This window comes from Pagrus pagrus (assembly GCF_965226575.1).
Source record: "Pagrus pagrus genome assembly, chromosome: 2".
In the NCBI taxonomy this organism is placed as follows: Eukaryota; Metazoa; Chordata; class Actinopteri; order Spariformes; family Sparidae; genus Pagrus; species Pagrus pagrus.
In genome coordinates this window covers 24,567,641-24,586,132 of record NC_140186.1, presented here as the reverse complement: position 1 = coordinate 24,586,132, position 18,492 = coordinate 24,567,641, and the positions used below count along the sequence as shown (strand labels likewise).

The following is an 18,492-nucleotide window of genomic DNA, read 5'->3' as shown; positions in this document are numbered from 1 at the left end:
CACACTATGTCCTATTTAAACTGCTCTAGCCCGACCTCACTTGCTGCTTCCTCTGCTGGCTATTTTGCAACCCACCTCCACCCCAGCGCCTCCCGTCATCTGTTATGGTTCTTACATTGTATCTTGTTGGTTGCTCTGCTCTGTCTGGGTTTTTCTTTGCTGCTGCGCTCCCTGCTTATGCCGTTCATGATGGCTCATGAAGGGCAGGAAGGTGTGCTCTTCCTGCCTCAGGCTTTCCACGCAAGCATGTGGAAGAGCAGGGGGTCCCAGAACAGTACCATACCGCCAAATGAAACTTGTGCAAGTAAATAAAGATTATTTTGACAAAGTGGTCCTGACTGAAATAGTTATAAGAATTTTCATTCTGATCTGAGAAAAGCACCAAAGCAACTGAGAAAAACTGTAATCAGAAGAGAAAGATCTTCATTGACTGATTTTTAGGCCAAAACAAACTAGATAAACAAACTCACTTTGTTTTCATGACTGAATAAACAAACTGACCTTAAAGGACAACACAGTTTCACACTGTTTTACTTTGTTTATATGTGGCGGACCCTGCCACCTCTCTAGCCTCAAACAGTGTACTGGGACCTTATTTTCCTGTGAGAACAGCTTGTTTATTCACTTATGGAACAGATACATATTTGTGAGTTTGTATTATTACCGTAATAAAATAAATAATACAATTCTGTTTGAGTTTGAATTTCTTCTCAAAAACTACATAACAAACACAAACACCTTTAAAATGTCTGTCATATTAAAGATGAGCTAACGAACATCTTTGCTGTCATGATTCATCATCTCACTGTGATGATGGCATCTTTATTTTGATGCCCTTACTTTGTAGAAATCATGCATGTGTGTGTTTATGTCTGTAAACACATGCTCAAATTGCTGGGACTATCCCCTTTGGGAACAACAACTTTTATTGTTCAAACACGTCTTAAACAAAGATTCAAATAAACCTTCATGCAAACATTAATACAAAACAAAGTTTTTTAAATATTAAGATCAAGACGTAGAAAATAGACTACTACTGTATATTAGCATTTTGCATCTTAACACAATAGGTCCTTGCTTTTGGTCAGTGGTCCACTATTAAGTTTCAGTTTTGGGCCCTGCAAGTGAAAAAGTGTGGGCTGATTAATAATTATTAATGTGCTATCTGGAAAATGTTCTATTGATTCTTCCTTCTGTAGATCAACTGTCTGATACTGGATTCAGTGTAAAGGTAAACAGCACCAGCAGAGGGCACACGGTGACACACAATAACGTGTGTGTGTGTGTGTGTGTGTGTGTGTGTGTGTGTGTGTGTGTTTTGTAGGGAGTGGATGTGTTCAGCAGCGCTCAGGCTCCTCTGCAGAAAACAACAGCTCAGGTCAGTTTTAATTCTACTACTTGAGAAAAGTGAATAATAATCTTCTGAACTGTGTGTGTGTATTTGCGTGTCAGTCAGGATGAACAATGCGGCCTCAGAGACGTTAGAGTTGGACTGGTCTGATACGTACCAGACCTATAACTTTGGTGGCCCTAGTGGAAGATGCAGTAACATGACACGGAGCCAGTTATATACAGTTCAGTATAGTTCAGTAATTTCCTACATGGGGGTCAGGCCCCGCAAGATTAATTTTAGGGGTCATGAGATGATTAATGGAAGAGGAAAGAAGAAAAGGTTCTGCTACACAAATGTATATTGTATATGAATATGACTGTTTAATCTTTGCTTTGTAGAGAAAATATGAGATATTTTGAAGTCTTCGTGTCTCAAATAGTTATTTAAATAAAACCATCTGATAAGTTTAGAAGGAAATGTCTCTTTGATGGAACGGCTAACACCTCAAGTACATCTGCATTCTTTCTCTGCCAAAGTAAATCGCTTTTTTCAGAGGCTAAACACTCAAAACCTCATGAAACCTTGTACAAAATTCAAACGTGGTGGAAATGTATGTATTTTATGGGTTTAAGAGAAAAGTCTCTTGATGCCATGACCCAAAGCCAACAGGAAGTCAGCCATTTTGAATTTAGTTCTCAATTTTGCAGATTTATGTGTTAAACTTGTCCTACCTCCTTAACTAAAATATAAAATCTTAATTTGAAATGTAACAAGAAGCTATATTAGTCTAAATGTAGGCTACATGTTGTGGAGTAAACTGTGTAATATTTCTCTCTCAGTAGCTTAAAATGGAAATACTCATGTTAAGTGCAAGTGTGTCAAAACTGTACAAAAAGTGAAGTACTTGAGTAAATGTACTTTGTTACTTTCCACCACTTTATTTCAGTTCGTCTCAAACCGACAGTCACTGACAATGTGACAGTATTGTTTTTATATCCTGTTTATATGGTGCAACAAACATTACTGATGAGTTGCTCCAATAATAACAGATCTACAAAGACTTTTCTTGGTTTTATTAATTTATTCACTTTAACCAAAGATACATATATGTTATAAAGATATATAGATGTTATATTAAGCTGAAAGGGTTTTCTGACAAGGAGTGCAGATGTGCTAAACAGTTTGATAAATTGACAAAAAACAATCATAACGAGTGTAAAGGTAAAAAAAAATTAAGTGCAAATAATCAGATTACTTTAGCTTTCAGTCAGAAAAATGAAAAGGTTGGAACACGGTGGTATGTGAGTTTGTGTTGTTCAGCTGTTGAGACCAAACAAACAGGATCGTATGGGTCCAAGCATGACCTCAAATGTGAAGTTTCCTCCAGGTGTGCATGCTGTTCATCTCTTGGCTTTCATTGGAAACTGGTTACAGTAGATATCATCTGTGTTTTGGTACACAGAGTCTTCACCTGCGTCGTCATAGTGATCATGGGAAGCGTCCTGCCTCCAGTGCACTGCGTCTTGATTTGCATATAACTAAAAAAGAAAAAAAAAAATCACCCATCAATAAACAGATAAGAGGGTGGTGTGAATTTCTTTTCACAGCATATGGGATATTTCAGTCTGGACCACAGTGGTGGACCTACTGACAGGTCGACATCATCATAACCTCAAGCGACGCCGCTAGCACGGCTACAAAAGTTTTCAATAATGATAAATAAATAAATAATGGCATTAATTTTACAGTAGACATTCACGGCCACCAGAGAAAGACCTTCCATGGGTTTTGTGACCCCTTAACTTTTCCGCCGAAATGTCCTCATGCGCCTAAGATTTATCAAAATGTAACGGACCTGAAATTCTCTGTGCACATTCACGCTCCCAAAGGGATGGAGGTGTCTATATAGTACACTAGGTAGTGTAATGGACAGACTGCAGTGAATTATCAGTAAGATGTTGTCCCACATGTTTGCAATATGGCGACTAATGAACGCTGCAGCCTCTTTTGTCTACCAGCAATCCTTTGTTTACTTACATCTTCTCCATCCATCACTTTCTCTGCTGGCGGTGCCTCGGTTTTGTTGCCGTTGTTGACGACTGCGGCTTCTGGAAACACACAGCAGAAGAAATGGTAACACTGTTTGTTTGCTTGTGTAGAAGGGTTTTCATGTATCTTTACATTTAAATGGCTACTTAATAAAGTAGTCCCTCTCACATTTAGGGGAAATGTTTCTGTTATTTTCTCATCACAGTAGGTGTCGCTGTAAGACCAGACACAGTAGAGGACAGACAACTCAAGGCCGTGTTGCCATGTTACAGGCAGAATAAACATGGCGCTCCAGCTGACCGCAAGCAGATAACTTGTCTCTGTTCCTTACTGCTTCAGCTTCACAGCCACCCAGGACTGTGCAGCAGAATAGCCACTGGCCCAGGTACCCCTAGGCTTGAGGCCAGTAACATTTGGTTATGTGTATATGTATATGTATGCAGGTCTGTGTGTATGTGTGCAGGTCTGTGTGTATGTGTGCATGGGTTCTGTGCATGCATTGACTATACTTTAAATCACGTACCTTGCACTTTGTGACATTTGTATTTACAAACTAAGACCAGGGCAGCAAGTGTCAGTATGAGCAGCACAGGGGGCACGATGTAAACCACAGGGTGGGGGACAGCTGCATCTGCAACAAAAAACGAAGAGAGTAAAAATATACACTTCCTGAAAACACAGCACTGTGAAGCACAAATCTTATCACAATCTTGAAGACAAACCCACACACACACACACACACACACACACACACACACACACACACACACACTAACACACACACACACACACACACACACACACACACACACACACACACACACACACACACACACGTACCTATGATATGTTTGCCATGTGTTGATTGTGATCCTACAGGCTCCACAGTGGTGGGAGAGATCAAAGTGCTGTGAGAGACTGGCAGAAAAAAAGCTTCTTAGTACGCTCAACAAATATTCTTATTTTTAGCCATGTTAGCCGCAGGGCACGACATCTTGTACAGATATTTACAGTCCCAGAGGATTAATCCTAGTTATTTTAGTGATACGCTGACTTTTCACTTATGCAATGAAATATCTCAAAATCTACTGCATGGATTCACACCTTGTAAAGACATTTATGGTTGACTTTAGGGCTGACATGAAACCACATTTCAGCTACAACACAATTAACGCAGCAGAAAGAATTCTTGATCATGATATTAGAAATTACATAAACATAAATATAAACATTAGAGCTGCAAACCACACACTCTATTGTACAATTCACTCTTTCAGTTCTTATTTAATTTGATGGAGAGTTTTGATAGTAATCGAATTACATCTAAAACATGTTGACCTACGCAATTATTAATAGTGCATAGTTTCAGGAATCCAGAAGAAGTGAGGAGGGATTAAATCCATTATGTCATGGTGACATGATGCGAACTGAAGCTGCAGGATAGTTGGCATCAAACCTGTATGTAACTTAAAGAGACATTCACCTTCATTGTCATATATTGAGCTGTGTTCTCCATCTCTTGCTCTTTTAATAATCTTACCTACTGATAGTTGAATCTTGGTGTAGTTACCAGCACTCCACTGTGGGTCTGACACACACCAGTATGTCCCAGCATCACCTGGTTTCAGCTCTTTTATTGTCACAGAGAAAAAGGAAGAGAGATTATCTTGCAGTGTGAACCTGCTTTGACTCGTCACCATCTCTGCACAGTTTTTTCGGTGGCCTCCCCTACAGAGGAACTTCCTGTAATTCTTGTGTTGTGGTGGATAGGGACACCGCATAGTTACTTGACCTCCCACGGTGCCGCTCTGTTTCTTTGACTTTACACAGCACCACTCTGTTAAAACAGGACATGTGAACGATCATTTTTTAAGAATCCAACACCACTGCAGCCTGTATTTAGGTCGGATTAGAAATGATGTGCATGGCTCGACTTTTCCTTCAAATATTTTATATACAAGCTTCTGTTGTTTCTTCTTGATATCTATTTGACAGAAAAATGTTTTCTGCTGTGTAGAGTAATGGTTTACTCCTGTAGGATGAGGTAGGATTATTTTCTCACCTTTGACTTGCAGGTCAACAGCAGTGAAAACATCCAGACCTGCGTGTCTGTGGACGCCACAAAGGTACCGCCCAGAATCTGTCTGGGTCAGGTTGATAATAGTCGCTTTGAATATCTTCAGCCTCTTGTCATCATGAATTCTGAACTTTCCATTTTGTTGGCTGGTAGAGTTGATTAACGCCTGCTGCAGACATGTGGAGCGCAGGTTGCCTCTGCAGATGTACTTCAGGTTGTCCTGGTTCACAGACTCATATGGACAATCGAAGGACACTGTAGCTTCCTCATTTCTTTGGAGTTTGATGGATTGGTCACAGCAGGTGTCTGCCAGTAAGATAAACAACATCACAGACTGTACAGTCAGTACAGATGTAAATATTCAGGCTCTTTATTTGAGTAAAAGAAGCAAAGTCACAATGTAACAAATGTACTTAAGTAAAATACATTAAAACACAGTAGATTAAATGTGAAAGTGTCTCATACTTAGGTACAGGTTTGAGGTCACTAGTTACTTTTCATATTACATATTGCATATTCATGAATAATGACAACTAATTAAGTAATATTTTAACATGATATTTTACTTTTACTCAAGTATGATTTTTGGTCATTTTAATGTGTATTCCTGTGGTTGACTGGGGCCACTGGTGAAGTGCTGTTTGTCTAAGGGTGAGGCATGACAGTGTTGTATCATATTTTACTGACGCATACTGAATAAGTGTAATCAGCGTAGTGTATGGCCAATGAGGAGCTATTTTCTTTAAAACTACTTTACTTTTAGGCAGTTTAATCTAAACATTGCATTCAATTTCATAGGATGATCACACGTTATGTACGTAAAAATGAATCTGCGAAACAACTATCTGTTAGACAAATGTAGTGTAGAGTAAAAAGTGCAATATTTGCCTGAAATGTGGTGGTGTAGGAGTTTAAAGTAGCAGCAAATGGAAACATGCAAGTAAAGAAAAGTACTTATGCACAGTGCTTGATCAAATATATACATTTCAACGCTGTAAATAAGTCTGTTTAATATTCGTCTCATACCTATAACACATTGTGTAGACAGCCCGCAGCAATTAAACAACAAGGTCTGGATAGGTAACATGCAGTGAGTGAATGTAACTAAGTACAATTTCAGTACAATAAGTATCGTACAAAATTATACAGTTGTGAGGTACTTGTACTTTATTTGCGTATTTTCAATTTCTGCTACTTGATACTTCCACTTACCACATTTTGATGGAACATATTGTGCTTTTATTCCATTACATTTATTTGATGACTTTAGTTACTAGTTACTTTGTAGATTGGAGGCGTCATCAGAGCCAAAGTCGAATGTTTTAGAAAAACACAGATTCCAATAATCAAAAAAATGCTGAGTATCAGATACAATAATTGGCCAGATCAACAGATGACCCATAGTATATAGTGCATATGTAAGTATTACTTTTACTTGTACTTTTGATATGTAAGTACATTTATTGCCAGATAATTACTATTGATACTTTCAGACTTTTACTCTAGTACTATTTGTATGGATGACTTTCACTTTTACCAAAGTAATATTTTAAAACAATATCTGTACTTTTATTTAAGTATGACCTCCCAGTACCTCATACAACACTGATAAAATTGCATATTTAATTTTACTCGACACTGTGGGGTTTATTTTTATTTACCTACCTTGTTCTACTTCCAGCTTTACTTCAGTGTAGATATCTTTTCCATTCCTTTCCACCACACACCAGTACTTGCCAGCATCCGTATGACTCAGATTAGAGATGGTCGCTGTGAACACTCGACTTGTTTTGTCATCTTTGATGGAGTATTTGCTCTTCTTTGCTCCTGTCGTTGTGATAACAACATCCTCGCTGGCACAGTCCTTCTTGCACAGGTACTTCACATAAGATTCATATCCCTGTCCATAGGGACAAGGAACATCAACCTCTCTCCCTTCATATCCATAGACACGGATCAACCCTGCTGCTGTGGTCACACAGCTCAGAGCAACTGCAAGGAGTAGACAACACGACATTAATCAAAACAAGCAAACAAACAAACAAACCAACCAACAAACTTGGTAATTGTCCTGATTTTCTCATTTTAGGTTTAAGCAGCTTCTTGTCAATTTGTCACTGGACATATACAATCTGTACATTTGAATCTGTTGTCATATCATCTTTTATCTTGTCATAAACATAAATACTGGTATCTGTAGTGAAACTTACTGCAGAGAGTGAACAGCAGGCTTTGAAGGCTCCACATCCTCATTCTACTGCAAAGAAATGGAAACACAACTTACATTAAAACGGCTAAGGTGTCAAATGTGTTGCAACTCTCACTTCCGCATTTAGATCATCAACCTTGACCAATAGCATAGTTACATCTATAAATATCTATCAAAGATGAATTTCCTGTCTTGTGAAAAACTGACTGTGTGGCACAGAGGGAACTAACTACCCTCAGGGGAGTGGCAATTAATATTTGCATTAATTGATTTGATGGTGTCCTTGTTAACATCTGACGTACAAACAGTTCCTTTAAGTTCATGTTGGTGAAATGTGCTTTACAAATTCAATCAGGTGTTCACATTGCCGCCACAAAGGGGCACTATATCCAACCTTATACATTCAAACACTGACACAATGGTACATGTTCAAATAAATTAAAAATCCTGAGAAATATTTCACAATAGTTTAACTGCTCTCTTGTCTGTGCTGTTCCAAGCTGGTTAGTGTCTTTTAGAGAAGGTATTAATACAGTAAGAGTACCAGGACCACATGAAAAACATACTCAATACTAGCAACTTGTATTTGTTGTTTTGTGGTGGTAGCATCATTCAGAAGGGCTGTACACCATTAATTTATAAAATCAACAGCTAAGAGCTATCATATCTCACTTAACATCACACACATTGTACACTGCTTTACACCCTGCCCCTCGCACTTCCTGAGCCTGCCACTGACTGGAGCCAACGCCAAAGAACCAATATCTGCAGTTCCTCTAATGGCAGGCTTCATATTCAAACCCACATATTTAAACATCTTACAGTTTACAGGAGAAATACACGTTTCACATGATACTCGTGTTTACAGCCTGGTACAAAACACAGTTTTGGTCTGCTAATTTTTCCACTCATAACAACTGTACAGGGTTGAACTTTTATAAAACTCACTTTTAATGTATATTAAGTAAATGAAGTTAATAACTAATTAATGTCACCATGAAACAGCTGACAGAGTGCTAGTTCCATCAGCACAGTGAGGTGTTTCCTGTGAAAACAGGCAGCAGCCAATAGCATGGAGTGTACGTCACGCCCTGCCCCAATCAGCGGCTGAGTTGCTGATGCTGACTCTCCCCAGACTGGAAGCTCCCAGTGGACACGGTCTGACCAGGAAGGAACAACCAGAAGAAGATGGTAGCTAACTTTGCCAAGGGAATACGGTACTGGGGTGGGTTTTTTGCCAGGTTTGGGAGACTGGCAACCCAAGGCTCGAGGACCACTTACCAAGCTAACAGCAGATAACTACCAGCAGTAAGTGCTTTAGCAGCAAAGCTACAGGTATCTGTCTATCTACAGGTACCAGGAAACTCCATAAATCACTGGCCTCCATCATCATTCTTGAAGGCTGTGTACGGTCCGGAGCTGTTCACTGACAGGCAGCTGGTTGTCCGAACGTTTGTTCGACAGTTACTTTAGCAACTAGGAAAGCTATCTGTCCAGAGCTGCTCCAGACAAAGCAGGCTGAGGTCAGCAGAGGGAAAACCAGCTACAAACCAGTTTCAAACTCCAAAATACCATAAAAAATACCCTCAAAACAGCCTTTTTGCCACTGTTGGGCCTGATACTGGTGGATAGGTGAGATATGGAGCAAGACATATGTGATAAAAACACTTAAACAGCGATTGCGACTTCATGGGAACTTTAAGGGTGCGGCCGCTTCTGGTAACAGCTAGTCACTGGCTGTCATCAAGCAGGTTTCATCACTATGACATCGTGCATCATTTATTTTTTTTATCAGAGCTTCAGAGCCTTGTACTGCAAGACAACTGTTTTCACAGGGCAACAAAACCAATTCATTCATTCAGTTTTGAAATCCATTTAGCAACTTATTAACGCAGGGTGTTTTGAATTGCGTCTCTGAATTTACTTGAGCACAGAATACTAAACATTACCAAAAAGATTTTGCTCCTCAGACAGAAACATTGAAAATGTCAAGAATTATTGCAGTTGTTATTCTAGTCGTAAAAAAAATGTAAGAACTGCAGTTAAAACATTTCTGTTTGAATAAGATGATCATCAGTGTGTACTCCCGTCTGTGTGAGGACAGCTACTGTACATAAGATATCACAATTAGCTCAGACCCCCTGGAGAAACCAGACATACTTACAGCCTAAAATATTGTGCCACCGCTACAACTACTGACCCCACCCTGGCCAGTGCATTATAAAATGCCAGTGGCGGTATATGTGGGTGAAAGCATGTGTGTGTTTTCCCTGAGCTCAGCCATTCCCTCGACTCCAGCTGACCGCTCAGCTGTGCCTCTCGCATACTGCAGCACAAACTGTTTCCATATCTCGCACACTCTCACACTGAAAGGTTAACATTAGGACCCCTGTGCAGAGGGATAAGTGCGTCCCGAATTAGCGAGGATGCCAAGGCGAGCTGAGCTGTTGCCAGGTTGGGTTGCCAAGGGGGTTTGGATGTTGTACCGCGGGTTGGGTTTCTGCAGTGTGGCCTGTTTGCATGTCGGCAGTGTGCAGGACGCGTGTGTTGTGGTCTTCTCAAACTACATCCCAAGACAGGCAAACACACACACACACACACACACACACACACACACACACACACACACACACACACACACACACAGGGGAGGGGACTGTTATATATAGGCGACCCTCTCAAGTCTTTAGGACCTATCTTAAACCTTAAAGCTATGTGCCATGTCTCCCTCTACGTCTTACTCTCTTCACTTCTCTCTCACACACTTTACTCACATCAGAGGAAATCTTTTAACTTCACAGAACTAACTGCTACATCTACGGCTATGATTTCTTTTGCAGTTGTGTCAATTCCTGTTGCCCTGGGCGAATTCAGGCCTGCCCTTATCTTTTAATTTACTTTGTTTGCAATCTCACCGCCACTAAAACTCGCTTTGCTTTCTGTCTGAACACACCTTAAAAGTCAGGATAACTGATTATGTGTAGAACAGAATTGCTAAAAGAAGCTGTACCATGCAGTGGAAATGAGGCTCCTCTCTCACTGTCTTACTTCAGACTTAAACCACAAAGAAACTTTCACTCACCTGCACGTTGACAATTATGCATGTCAGGAATTAAGGAATAACACAGTTGAAGGTTAACAGTGATTTTATTCTGTAGCGCACTTTGCCACTGCAAACGGAAGTGTGTGTGTGTGTGTGTGTGTGTGTGTGGGAGGGGACATTCCACACATTCTTGCTCTTCCTGAGGAAAGAGGAAAGCGTCACACACACACAACTGCTGACAGCAGGCGGAGGGAGAGGTGGGCATACACCCCTCTAAGGTCATTCACACATCCGCCTCTTCTTTCAGCCCTCCACCCATCAAGCTCTCAGAGTCTCAAACATCCATCCATCTGACAGTACTTTTCATTTTGACAGGAAGGTTTCGGCTGCTGTCCGGCTCCATCACCGTCCTGTAACTTCTTGTCAGCCTGATTTCTGCTTAAATGTTGTGTGATATTTCAGGCCTCAAGAGTCTGCTTTCATGAAACTCAAGGGGAAAAAACATTAGCACATTAGCGACCGAGCTGGACCTGATCGTCTACGTGGAAAAAATAATCGCTTCTCTTGCTTTACTCTCGCTCCCAGCTATGAATGCATGAACACACACACACACAGGCAAGAGGATGCCAACAAGAACAGTGGCTCGTCAAAGCTCCATGGGGGTAGCTACGCCAGCAGTGACGCACTGCTGCTCTCCTGCCAGCTTATGGTCACTGAACACTCATAATGGTTTTTTCTTTTGGGAAGTTAGGTGGACAATATGTCTTTGTTTGTGTCCATGTGGACCTACCGAGAGGCTGGTGAGTTTTGATCCTTCATTTTTTTGGTCCTACTATTAACTTCAGTTGCCATTTGTTTTTAATTATCTGCATCTCAACCACACTGAGCCTCGCTGTGCACAGAGTGTGTGACGCATCGAGACAGGGTCGTTATGGAATATAAGGAAAGGCCCCTAAATTAAATGAAAAATCAAATAAATACCTTTTGTGAATTAAACAGAAAGACAAGCTGAGGGACGGCTTTTTATTTTCTGTAAATATATAAACCCTTTGAATTCATTAGCAAAACACACAGACACACACTTAGTACATAAAGACTCACAGAGCTGCACACTGTTCACTTCTGTCAGAAGACTCCTTAATTTTACAGAAAGCTTTTTACAAAGCAAACTTTCATTTCAAGAATGATCACACAAGCGGTATCGTCACGAGGATAAAAACATTAACCAGTAAGGCACAAAATTAATTTAAGCTCATCGTTCATTCATTCATTCACTGTCTCACTCATGCGCAAACACATTTACACACAAAGCACAGGCAGCACATTGGCTACTGAAATGTTCAAACTGTCTTTTCTTCTGCAAGGCAACAATAAGTTGCACAGCCCTGCAGAGTGATGGCCAGTGGGCCATTTTCTGTTTATTCCTCTGTTCCTCTTTGCGTCTTTCTCGCTGACCTTTTTTAAGAGGCGCTCCACCCTGTGTTGCCCAGAGCCACGGAGAGATCTCTCAGTCTGTGTCTATTTGACAGGGGTTTTTTCCTGCTTTCTGCGCTCCTACATACAGCTTCAGGAAGTCCTTGTAGCGAGGCGCGCAGCCAAGCCAGGCTTCGCCAAAATGAACGGAGCCAGTCAAAAGGAACTCATCCCCTCCAGGATGCACACCGCACTGTGCGGGAACATTGATGCGTCCACTCCAGCGCCGTCCTTTGGCGCCACTCCAAGCAAACACCCTGCTCTTCTGTCGGAACAGCCGACTCAGAGTCACCACGGCAGCAGCGTGGTCGTTAGTGCCCGGTGACGCTGCTTGAAAGATGCCACTGCCGGCTACAGAGACAGGAACAGGAGAGATAAAGAGGACATTTAATCAATCAATCAAAACAAAAGAAGAAAAGAGACTAAAAAAAACAATAATACCAATAGTATGTGCACCATTACCACTACCTCTCAATATCATGTGCAATACTACTCCTCATTATTATTAACGTTTAGTATCATGTGGATTGTCCCGTTGATTATCAGTTTCAATATTACTTCTCTTTTGCTAACTTCAATACCACTGCCAATTTAACTTTCAAAATTTCTGTTTTTGTTCATTTTTAGTCAACTTTTGCCGTAACTCGTCTTACTTAACAATTTCCTTCAGGATTAATAGAGTTCTATCTTATCTTAACTGTTGGAAACTGTCATGACAAATGAAAAGTTGAATTAATAAGGAATAAAAGGTCACATATCGACAATGCCTTTAAAGAAAGGTAAGATTTGTTGTCAGTTTCTTTGTTGCGAGTTACATGAGAAGCTATCAGTCTCTTGTTTGTATGGCACATATGTAGTGTGAGCCAGCTGCCACTTAGCCTAGCTTAGCATAAAAACAGACTCCCTGAAGTCTCTGCTGGTTTAAACAGTCGAGATATAACATCTTACTTGCTGAGCGGATTTGTTTCCTTTTTATGGAGCCAGGCTAGTTTCCCACTGTTTCCAGTCTTTATGCTAAGCTAACATGGTTCTGGCTCTAGCTTTATCATTATCGTAGGGACGTGAGAGCACTAACGATCTACTCATCTAACTCACGACAGGAAAGGGAAAAAGTGTATCACCCAAAATGTCAAACTATTCCTTCAGTGTGTACATGTGTGCTTGTGTTTATGTATTTACCAAAGTCACTGGTGCACACAGCCATGAGGACCTCTTCATCAGAGCACGGCTTGCAGGTGACTAAAATGGAAAACATGAAACATTAAATACGCTCACAATAGGAACCACATTTGTTCTTATTTCCATGATTCATGTTCTTTGGTCATTAGCTTTTGTACCATCCTGTGACTTTTGCCACGCTTACTCTGTTTCCTGTTCTCTCTTGCTCTCTGCACTGGTGGTGCTTACGAGACCAAAGAGAGACATCAAGAGAGTATGTGAATGAGAACAGCAGGTGAGGGAGGAGACGTAATCACAGAATTACCCCTTGACCCTGTCAGCTATAAAAACAGCTATAAACCGTCCAGACACACACACACACACACACACACACACACACACACACACACACACACACACACACACACACACACACACAGGCTTTCTTCTGTCTCATTAGTGGAGCAGTCCGGCTTTTCTCTCCACCCACCGCTTCACTCATATGGGTGGGCTACCCAAAATTCCCTGTCTTGGCTTTTTGGGGGGGGATGTCTGTTCTTGATTGACAGTTGAGAGACGATTGGCTAACTCTTTTGCTTGCCCCTAACGTGACCTTTTGATTGGTCTGCTTGTTTTTGTAAGTCTGGCCGAGACAAGGGAGAGTGGGAGTGAGGAAGTGGGGGAGGTGTGGGTGTCGGAGCATGTAGGTGAGATGAAGAAACAGGGTCGAAACAGAAACGTGCCCTTTTGTCACTTTCACTTTATGTCAGTGAGAATGGAGTTGCATGCATGAGCGGTTTTTGAAACATTTGTGTTTTGGTGTGTTTACATTCATTCAAACAGTACTGGAAGAAGTATTAACAATGCAGCTACAAGGGACTTTCATTTTGTGTTGATCCTGGTGGCCCCTGTTGACAAAAGCAGTGTGAGCACCACTGCCTCATGTCTAAAGATCTCGATCTGGCATCTCATCATGTGCATTTGTTTTGAAAGTGAGTAAAAGAAAGATGCAACGGGTTGGCGGCCGATGTGTCCCGGAAACCTAAAGCGTCAGTTTTGGACGAGTTGGGAATGAGACTCAATCTGCGTTTCTTACAAATAGGCCTTTTAAACACGTGTTTGCAGGATACATAGCGATGAGGGAATGTATCTATTTGTGGCTATATGTAAGATTAATAACAGCAATATGTTTTTGGTTAAACAAAGTCAACTTAGTTTTAGTGCCGTAGCACCAGACTACAAAGCAGCTTCTTTCCTCAGACTGTGAGACTTCTCAATTCATCCTGAGCACTCCGCCAAAACTTTGATGATTTACCCAACCTATTTAAGTCTGAATCCGACCTGGTGATGGCCCTTAAGAATAACTATAGTAACTAGAGTATGTAGAACTAACCAGTCTTCTCTGTTTCATAACCGGTTAAAAGGTCCTTGTAGTATGCTGAAGTAAAAGTCACAATAGTATATTGTACTCCATTACAATATAAGTCCTGCATTCAAAAGTATTAGCAATATACTTAAGGTATCAAAAGTAAAAGCACTCATTATGCAGAATTCCCCTATTAATGTTATATGAATATACCTTGGATCATTATCATTTATGTATCAATATATAAAGTGGTATTTTCATGTTTGTAGTCGGTCAGAGTGGAGCTGATTTTAACTATTTCAAATAACGTTGGGTAATTTAATCTACAACAGTAGTAAATCCCTCTGACATGTAGAGGTATGATGTAGCACACATGGTAATATTCAAGTGAAGTACAAGTATATTAAAGTTGCACTTAAGTAATACTTAAGTAAATGTGCTTAGCTATTTTCCAACACTTGTTCTTCAGAACAACCTAATTTGCTTATACTTTGCCTTGTATATATGATTTTTCCAATAACAGATAGTGAATACACTGACCTTTCAAACTTAACTTAAAGCAACATTCTGTGCGATTTTAGCGCCCCCCACTGTTTCTGAATGCAATACCACTGTCGTCAACAAAATCCCAGGTCTGTAACAATTTGTCAGACGTAATGTAGGTGCTGACTACAGACGAAACCCATTACATCATAACAATGTTACGTGTTGTTATAGTGCAGTAACAAGTGATGAGGCTGAGACAATGACACCATTCACCCTGTAACAAGACACTGTACCATCAACATGATTTTGAAGCTGTTATTTTAAGGTAAAAAAAGTAAACATCTGGAAATTTGCGAAATTAGTCTAAATACTTAGTGGTGAGGGTCGGAAAATGGCCATGAGTACTGTAAACAACTTGCGGCAAGAGAAAATGTAAATTCTTATCATGCTGTATGTTTGAACTTGTAAGTGACCAGTGAAACTCTGATTTGAACTTTAAAAAACTAGAATTAGGCAAGTAGATACCAACATTCAGTGTCTCTGTTCACACAGAAAACCACAAGAACCATTACTTTTTCTGGTGGAACAAGTCTCACTGCCTATAAGAGCCAACAACACAATACAAATAACGAACAATTATAATACGATGATAATAATAATAATTCTCTTACCTAAACCCGGGTGCAGGTATGGATACATGTGTGTCCCGGGCCCCTGACTGGGCACCAGCTCGTACTGGAAAGCCGTGATCCTCCGGCTGATGTCTGTCTGAGGGACGGCCTCCACAAAGAGAGCTCCCTCTGCCAGGCTGAAACAGTGCACCGAGCCCTGAGCGTGGTCCTTCTCTGCCAGCAGCAGCGTCAGATCCCCGGCACGCTCCAGATACACATGAGAACCCTGAACACGGAGGACCAGGAGCGCACATATGAGCTCCATCCATCTGACACATCATACTGTAGTGGTTATAATCTGAATGTTCATTTCTTTATATTGGTGTCATAATGTACCTGGGAGTACGTGTGGGGTTTGATGCACACATGGAGACCTGCCATGTGTCCAGATGAGGGCTCAGTGTTTGGCCGCAGGTTGACAATGATGGCTCCTGTGGGGTAGAGCCACTCCAGAGACCCCTGAGAGCAGCGTAGGTAGATCTGCTCCACATCTCTACGGTGAGACTCATGGCTCAAACCACTGCAGACGAGAGGGCGGATTATATTTTCACATTTTTAAAAAGAAGAAGATGTGGATCAAATGCCTGAAATCGTCAAGCAACCAACAATAAGGAAACTTGGATCCAGGACTTCAGAGCCCTAAAAATGTTCCTGTACGAAAATCTATAGTGCCAGAGTTATGGAAACATGTGCAAGGGATTTAATGATACTGCAACATTCATTAAGAGCAACTCTGGCGCAGCTGTCTGCCAACAAATCTCTCACTTTGGACGGATGCGGTCGCTTGTCTCTGATGTGCATAAGCTACCTCAACACCAGGAACTGATTGGGCTATTAAGTCGTTAGAAGTCGGAGGCCGGGAAACTTTACAACACACAGTGCGAAGTCATTTTTTATGACTTGGGGACTTGGAGGAGTGTTCAAAGGCCCCATAGAGCCATATTTACTCAAGATAGGAACCGGAGCAGAGACATTCCTCTGATCACAAGGACGTTTCCATAGTCTTAAAGGTGCAGTATGTATTTTTGGAGAAGATTTTTTAATCAGAAGAGAAAAATCTTCACTGACTGATTTTAAACAACCTAAATACACAAACTCTCTTTGTTTTTACGACTGAATAAACAAACTGACCTTAAAGGACAACACAGCTTCATACTGTTTTACTTTGTTTATATGTGGCGGACCCTGCCACCTTTCTAGCTTCAAACAGTGTTCTGGGAAGCCTATTTTTCCTTCCTTGTTTATTCAGTTGTGGAGAAAATGTATATGTATTTGTATATTCACTTAATTAATATTGTAAAATCCTGAGTTTTAATTTCTTCTCCAAAACTACATAGTGCCCCTTTAAAGTGAGTTTTAGTACATGGAGAATCTTGTCAAAGTGGTTAGATAAAGGCGCTTCCTGTCCACATTTAATTGTTTTTACCATTTTTTTTTCATCCTGAGAGGACAGATTGTGGAGAAAGACTTTAATACAAATGCGAATTTAATACGAATTTAGGGAGATCTGACTTCTAAGAAGTAGTAACCACAAGCGGTGGCACGAAGCGCCCAAAAGCATCCTGCACTACTTTTCACCGCAGATCTGCAGGAGGATGTGAAAGTCACTCCTTCTACTCTGACCTTCCACTGCCCTTCCTGAGGATTACATGGAAATCTTAATCAAACACCCATGCGTCTAATTACCCCTTTGAGCCCGCTGAAATCCCCTGTAATGCGCAACAGAAGCGGTTCAAAGACACAGCCTCCCCCTCACACACGGCTGAAGCTCCTATCATGACTCACACAATTTAATATCCACAGATGAGAGTTCAAAGTACATGAAAGTGCAAGATCACTTTATAAAAAACCGTTACGATTTTGTTATTCCTGGAGAAAATGACTATAACATGCTGATAACATTCCTGAATCGTGCGCTAGGTGCGTTTTCTTTGTCTCCAGTGATGACAGTACACTCTCCGTCTCTGGTCGGTCTTAGTTATCTGCTCCTGAGCTCATCCTCACCTTCCCCGCCAGCTGCACTGGTCGCTGGAGTACTGCGCCACCGCCCCGCACAGGAGCGCAGCGGTGATCCAGTGCGCAGCCCACGGCCGGAGCATGGTGGCCCGTCCGCCCCGGCGGTCACCGGATCCCGCACAGCAGACCAGCGATCCCGCGCGCTCTGCTGCTCCCGAACCGCAATATCCAGCCGCGAAATATCCCCCAGAGATCCGTTCGGCGCGCGCGGACTACATGGCGGGTTCAGCCGAGGCAAACGATGCGTCCGAGGCAGGAAAACATTTTGACAAGAGATGTCTGAGAAACGGAGCCGTGTGTGTGCGCGCGCTGCAGGACGACGGACTGTTAAAAACACTTCTGCTGCGTGCGCTCTGCGTCACGTCACCGGGGGCGCGTGCCAGAAGCGGAGTTGACTTGAGTGACACGCGAGCGGCCGCTCCAAACCACCCCCACATGTTCCCACTGAAGGATGTGTGTGTGTGTGTGTGTGTGTGTGTGTGTGTGGAGAGAACGCCCTCGATCTTATCATTTCAGCCTAAAATGTGTCATCAAACTTTTACGCACGTGAAATCGGACCACTGATTGGCAAAGAGCACTCACCAGAGCCCGAGACAGTGATAATCAATAAC

At 41.5% G+C, this 18,492-nt stretch overlaps 2 protein-coding genes across 3 annotated transcripts; both read right to left on the bottom strand.

The window, feature by feature from the left end:
- Positions 1-2,391: 2,391 nt before the first annotated feature.
- Positions 2,392-10,857, bottom strand: LOC311272204 (polymeric immunoglobulin receptor-like). Of its 2 annotated transcripts, none has more exons than XM_084378460.1 (9): positions 10,751-10,857; positions 7,670-7,716; positions 7,125-7,451; positions 5,445-5,765; positions 4,923-5,219; positions 4,223-4,300; positions 3,906-4,013; positions 3,371-3,441; positions 2,392-2,871 (listed from the first exon to the last, which is right to left on the bottom strand). In XM_084378460.1, the coding sequence occupies exons 2-9, from the start codon at positions 7,710-7,712 to the stop codon at positions 2,734-2,736; spliced, it is 1,383 nt and encodes a 460-aa protein (XP_084234586.1). In that variant the 5' UTR covers positions 7,713-7,716; positions 10,751-10,857; the 3' UTR covers positions 2,392-2,733. The 2 variants fall into 2 exon arrangements, with proteins under 2 accessions (XP_084234586.1, XP_084234587.1); XM_084378461.1 differs by having other exon boundaries at positions 7,670-7,713; positions 10,751-10,848.
- Positions 10,858-11,719: 862 nt separating this feature from the next.
- Positions 11,720-18,222, bottom strand: metrnlb (meteorin like, glial cell differentiation regulator b). Its single transcript, XM_084378543.1, has 5 exons — positions 17,870-18,222; positions 16,202-16,385; positions 15,866-16,091; positions 13,364-13,423; positions 11,720-12,535 (listed from the first exon to the last, which is right to left on the bottom strand). The coding sequence occupies exons 1-5, from the start codon at positions 17,962-17,964 to the stop codon at positions 12,219-12,221; spliced, it is 882 nt and encodes a 293-aa protein (XP_084234669.1). The 5' UTR covers positions 17,965-18,222; the 3' UTR covers positions 11,720-12,218.
- Positions 18,223-18,492: the final 270 nt, after the last annotated feature.

What these genes read in the sequence shown, in the direction of transcription:
- metrnlb (XM_084378543.1), bottom strand. Translation starts at nt 17,964, where the DNA reads ATGCTCCGGCCGTGGGCTGCGCACTGGATCACCGCTGCGCTCCTGTGC. An exon ending in CAGTGCAGCTGGCGGGGAAG is followed by an intron (nt 16,386 to 17,869) that starts GTGAGGATGAGC and finishes TCTCGTCTGCAG; the next exon opens with TGGTTTGAGCCATGAGTCTC. An exon ending in AACCCCACACGTACTCCCAG is followed by an intron (nt 16,092 to 16,201) that starts GTACATTATGAC and finishes CTCCGTGTTCAG; the next exon opens with GGTTCTCATGTGTATCTGGA.
- LOC311272204 (XM_084378460.1), bottom strand. Translation starts at nt 7,712, where the DNA reads ATGAGGATGTGGAGCCTTCAAAGCCTGCTGTTCACTCTCTGCA. An exon ending in TGTTGACCTGCAAGTCAAAG is followed by an intron (nt 5,220 to 5,444) that starts GTGAGAAAATAA and finishes CTGTTTTAACAG; the next exon opens with AGTGGTGCTGTGTAAAGTCA. An exon ending in AAGTGATGGATGGAGAAGAT is followed by an intron (nt 2,872 to 3,370) that starts GTAAGTAAACAA and finishes TTTCTTTTTTAG; the next exon opens with TTATATGCAAATCAAGACGC.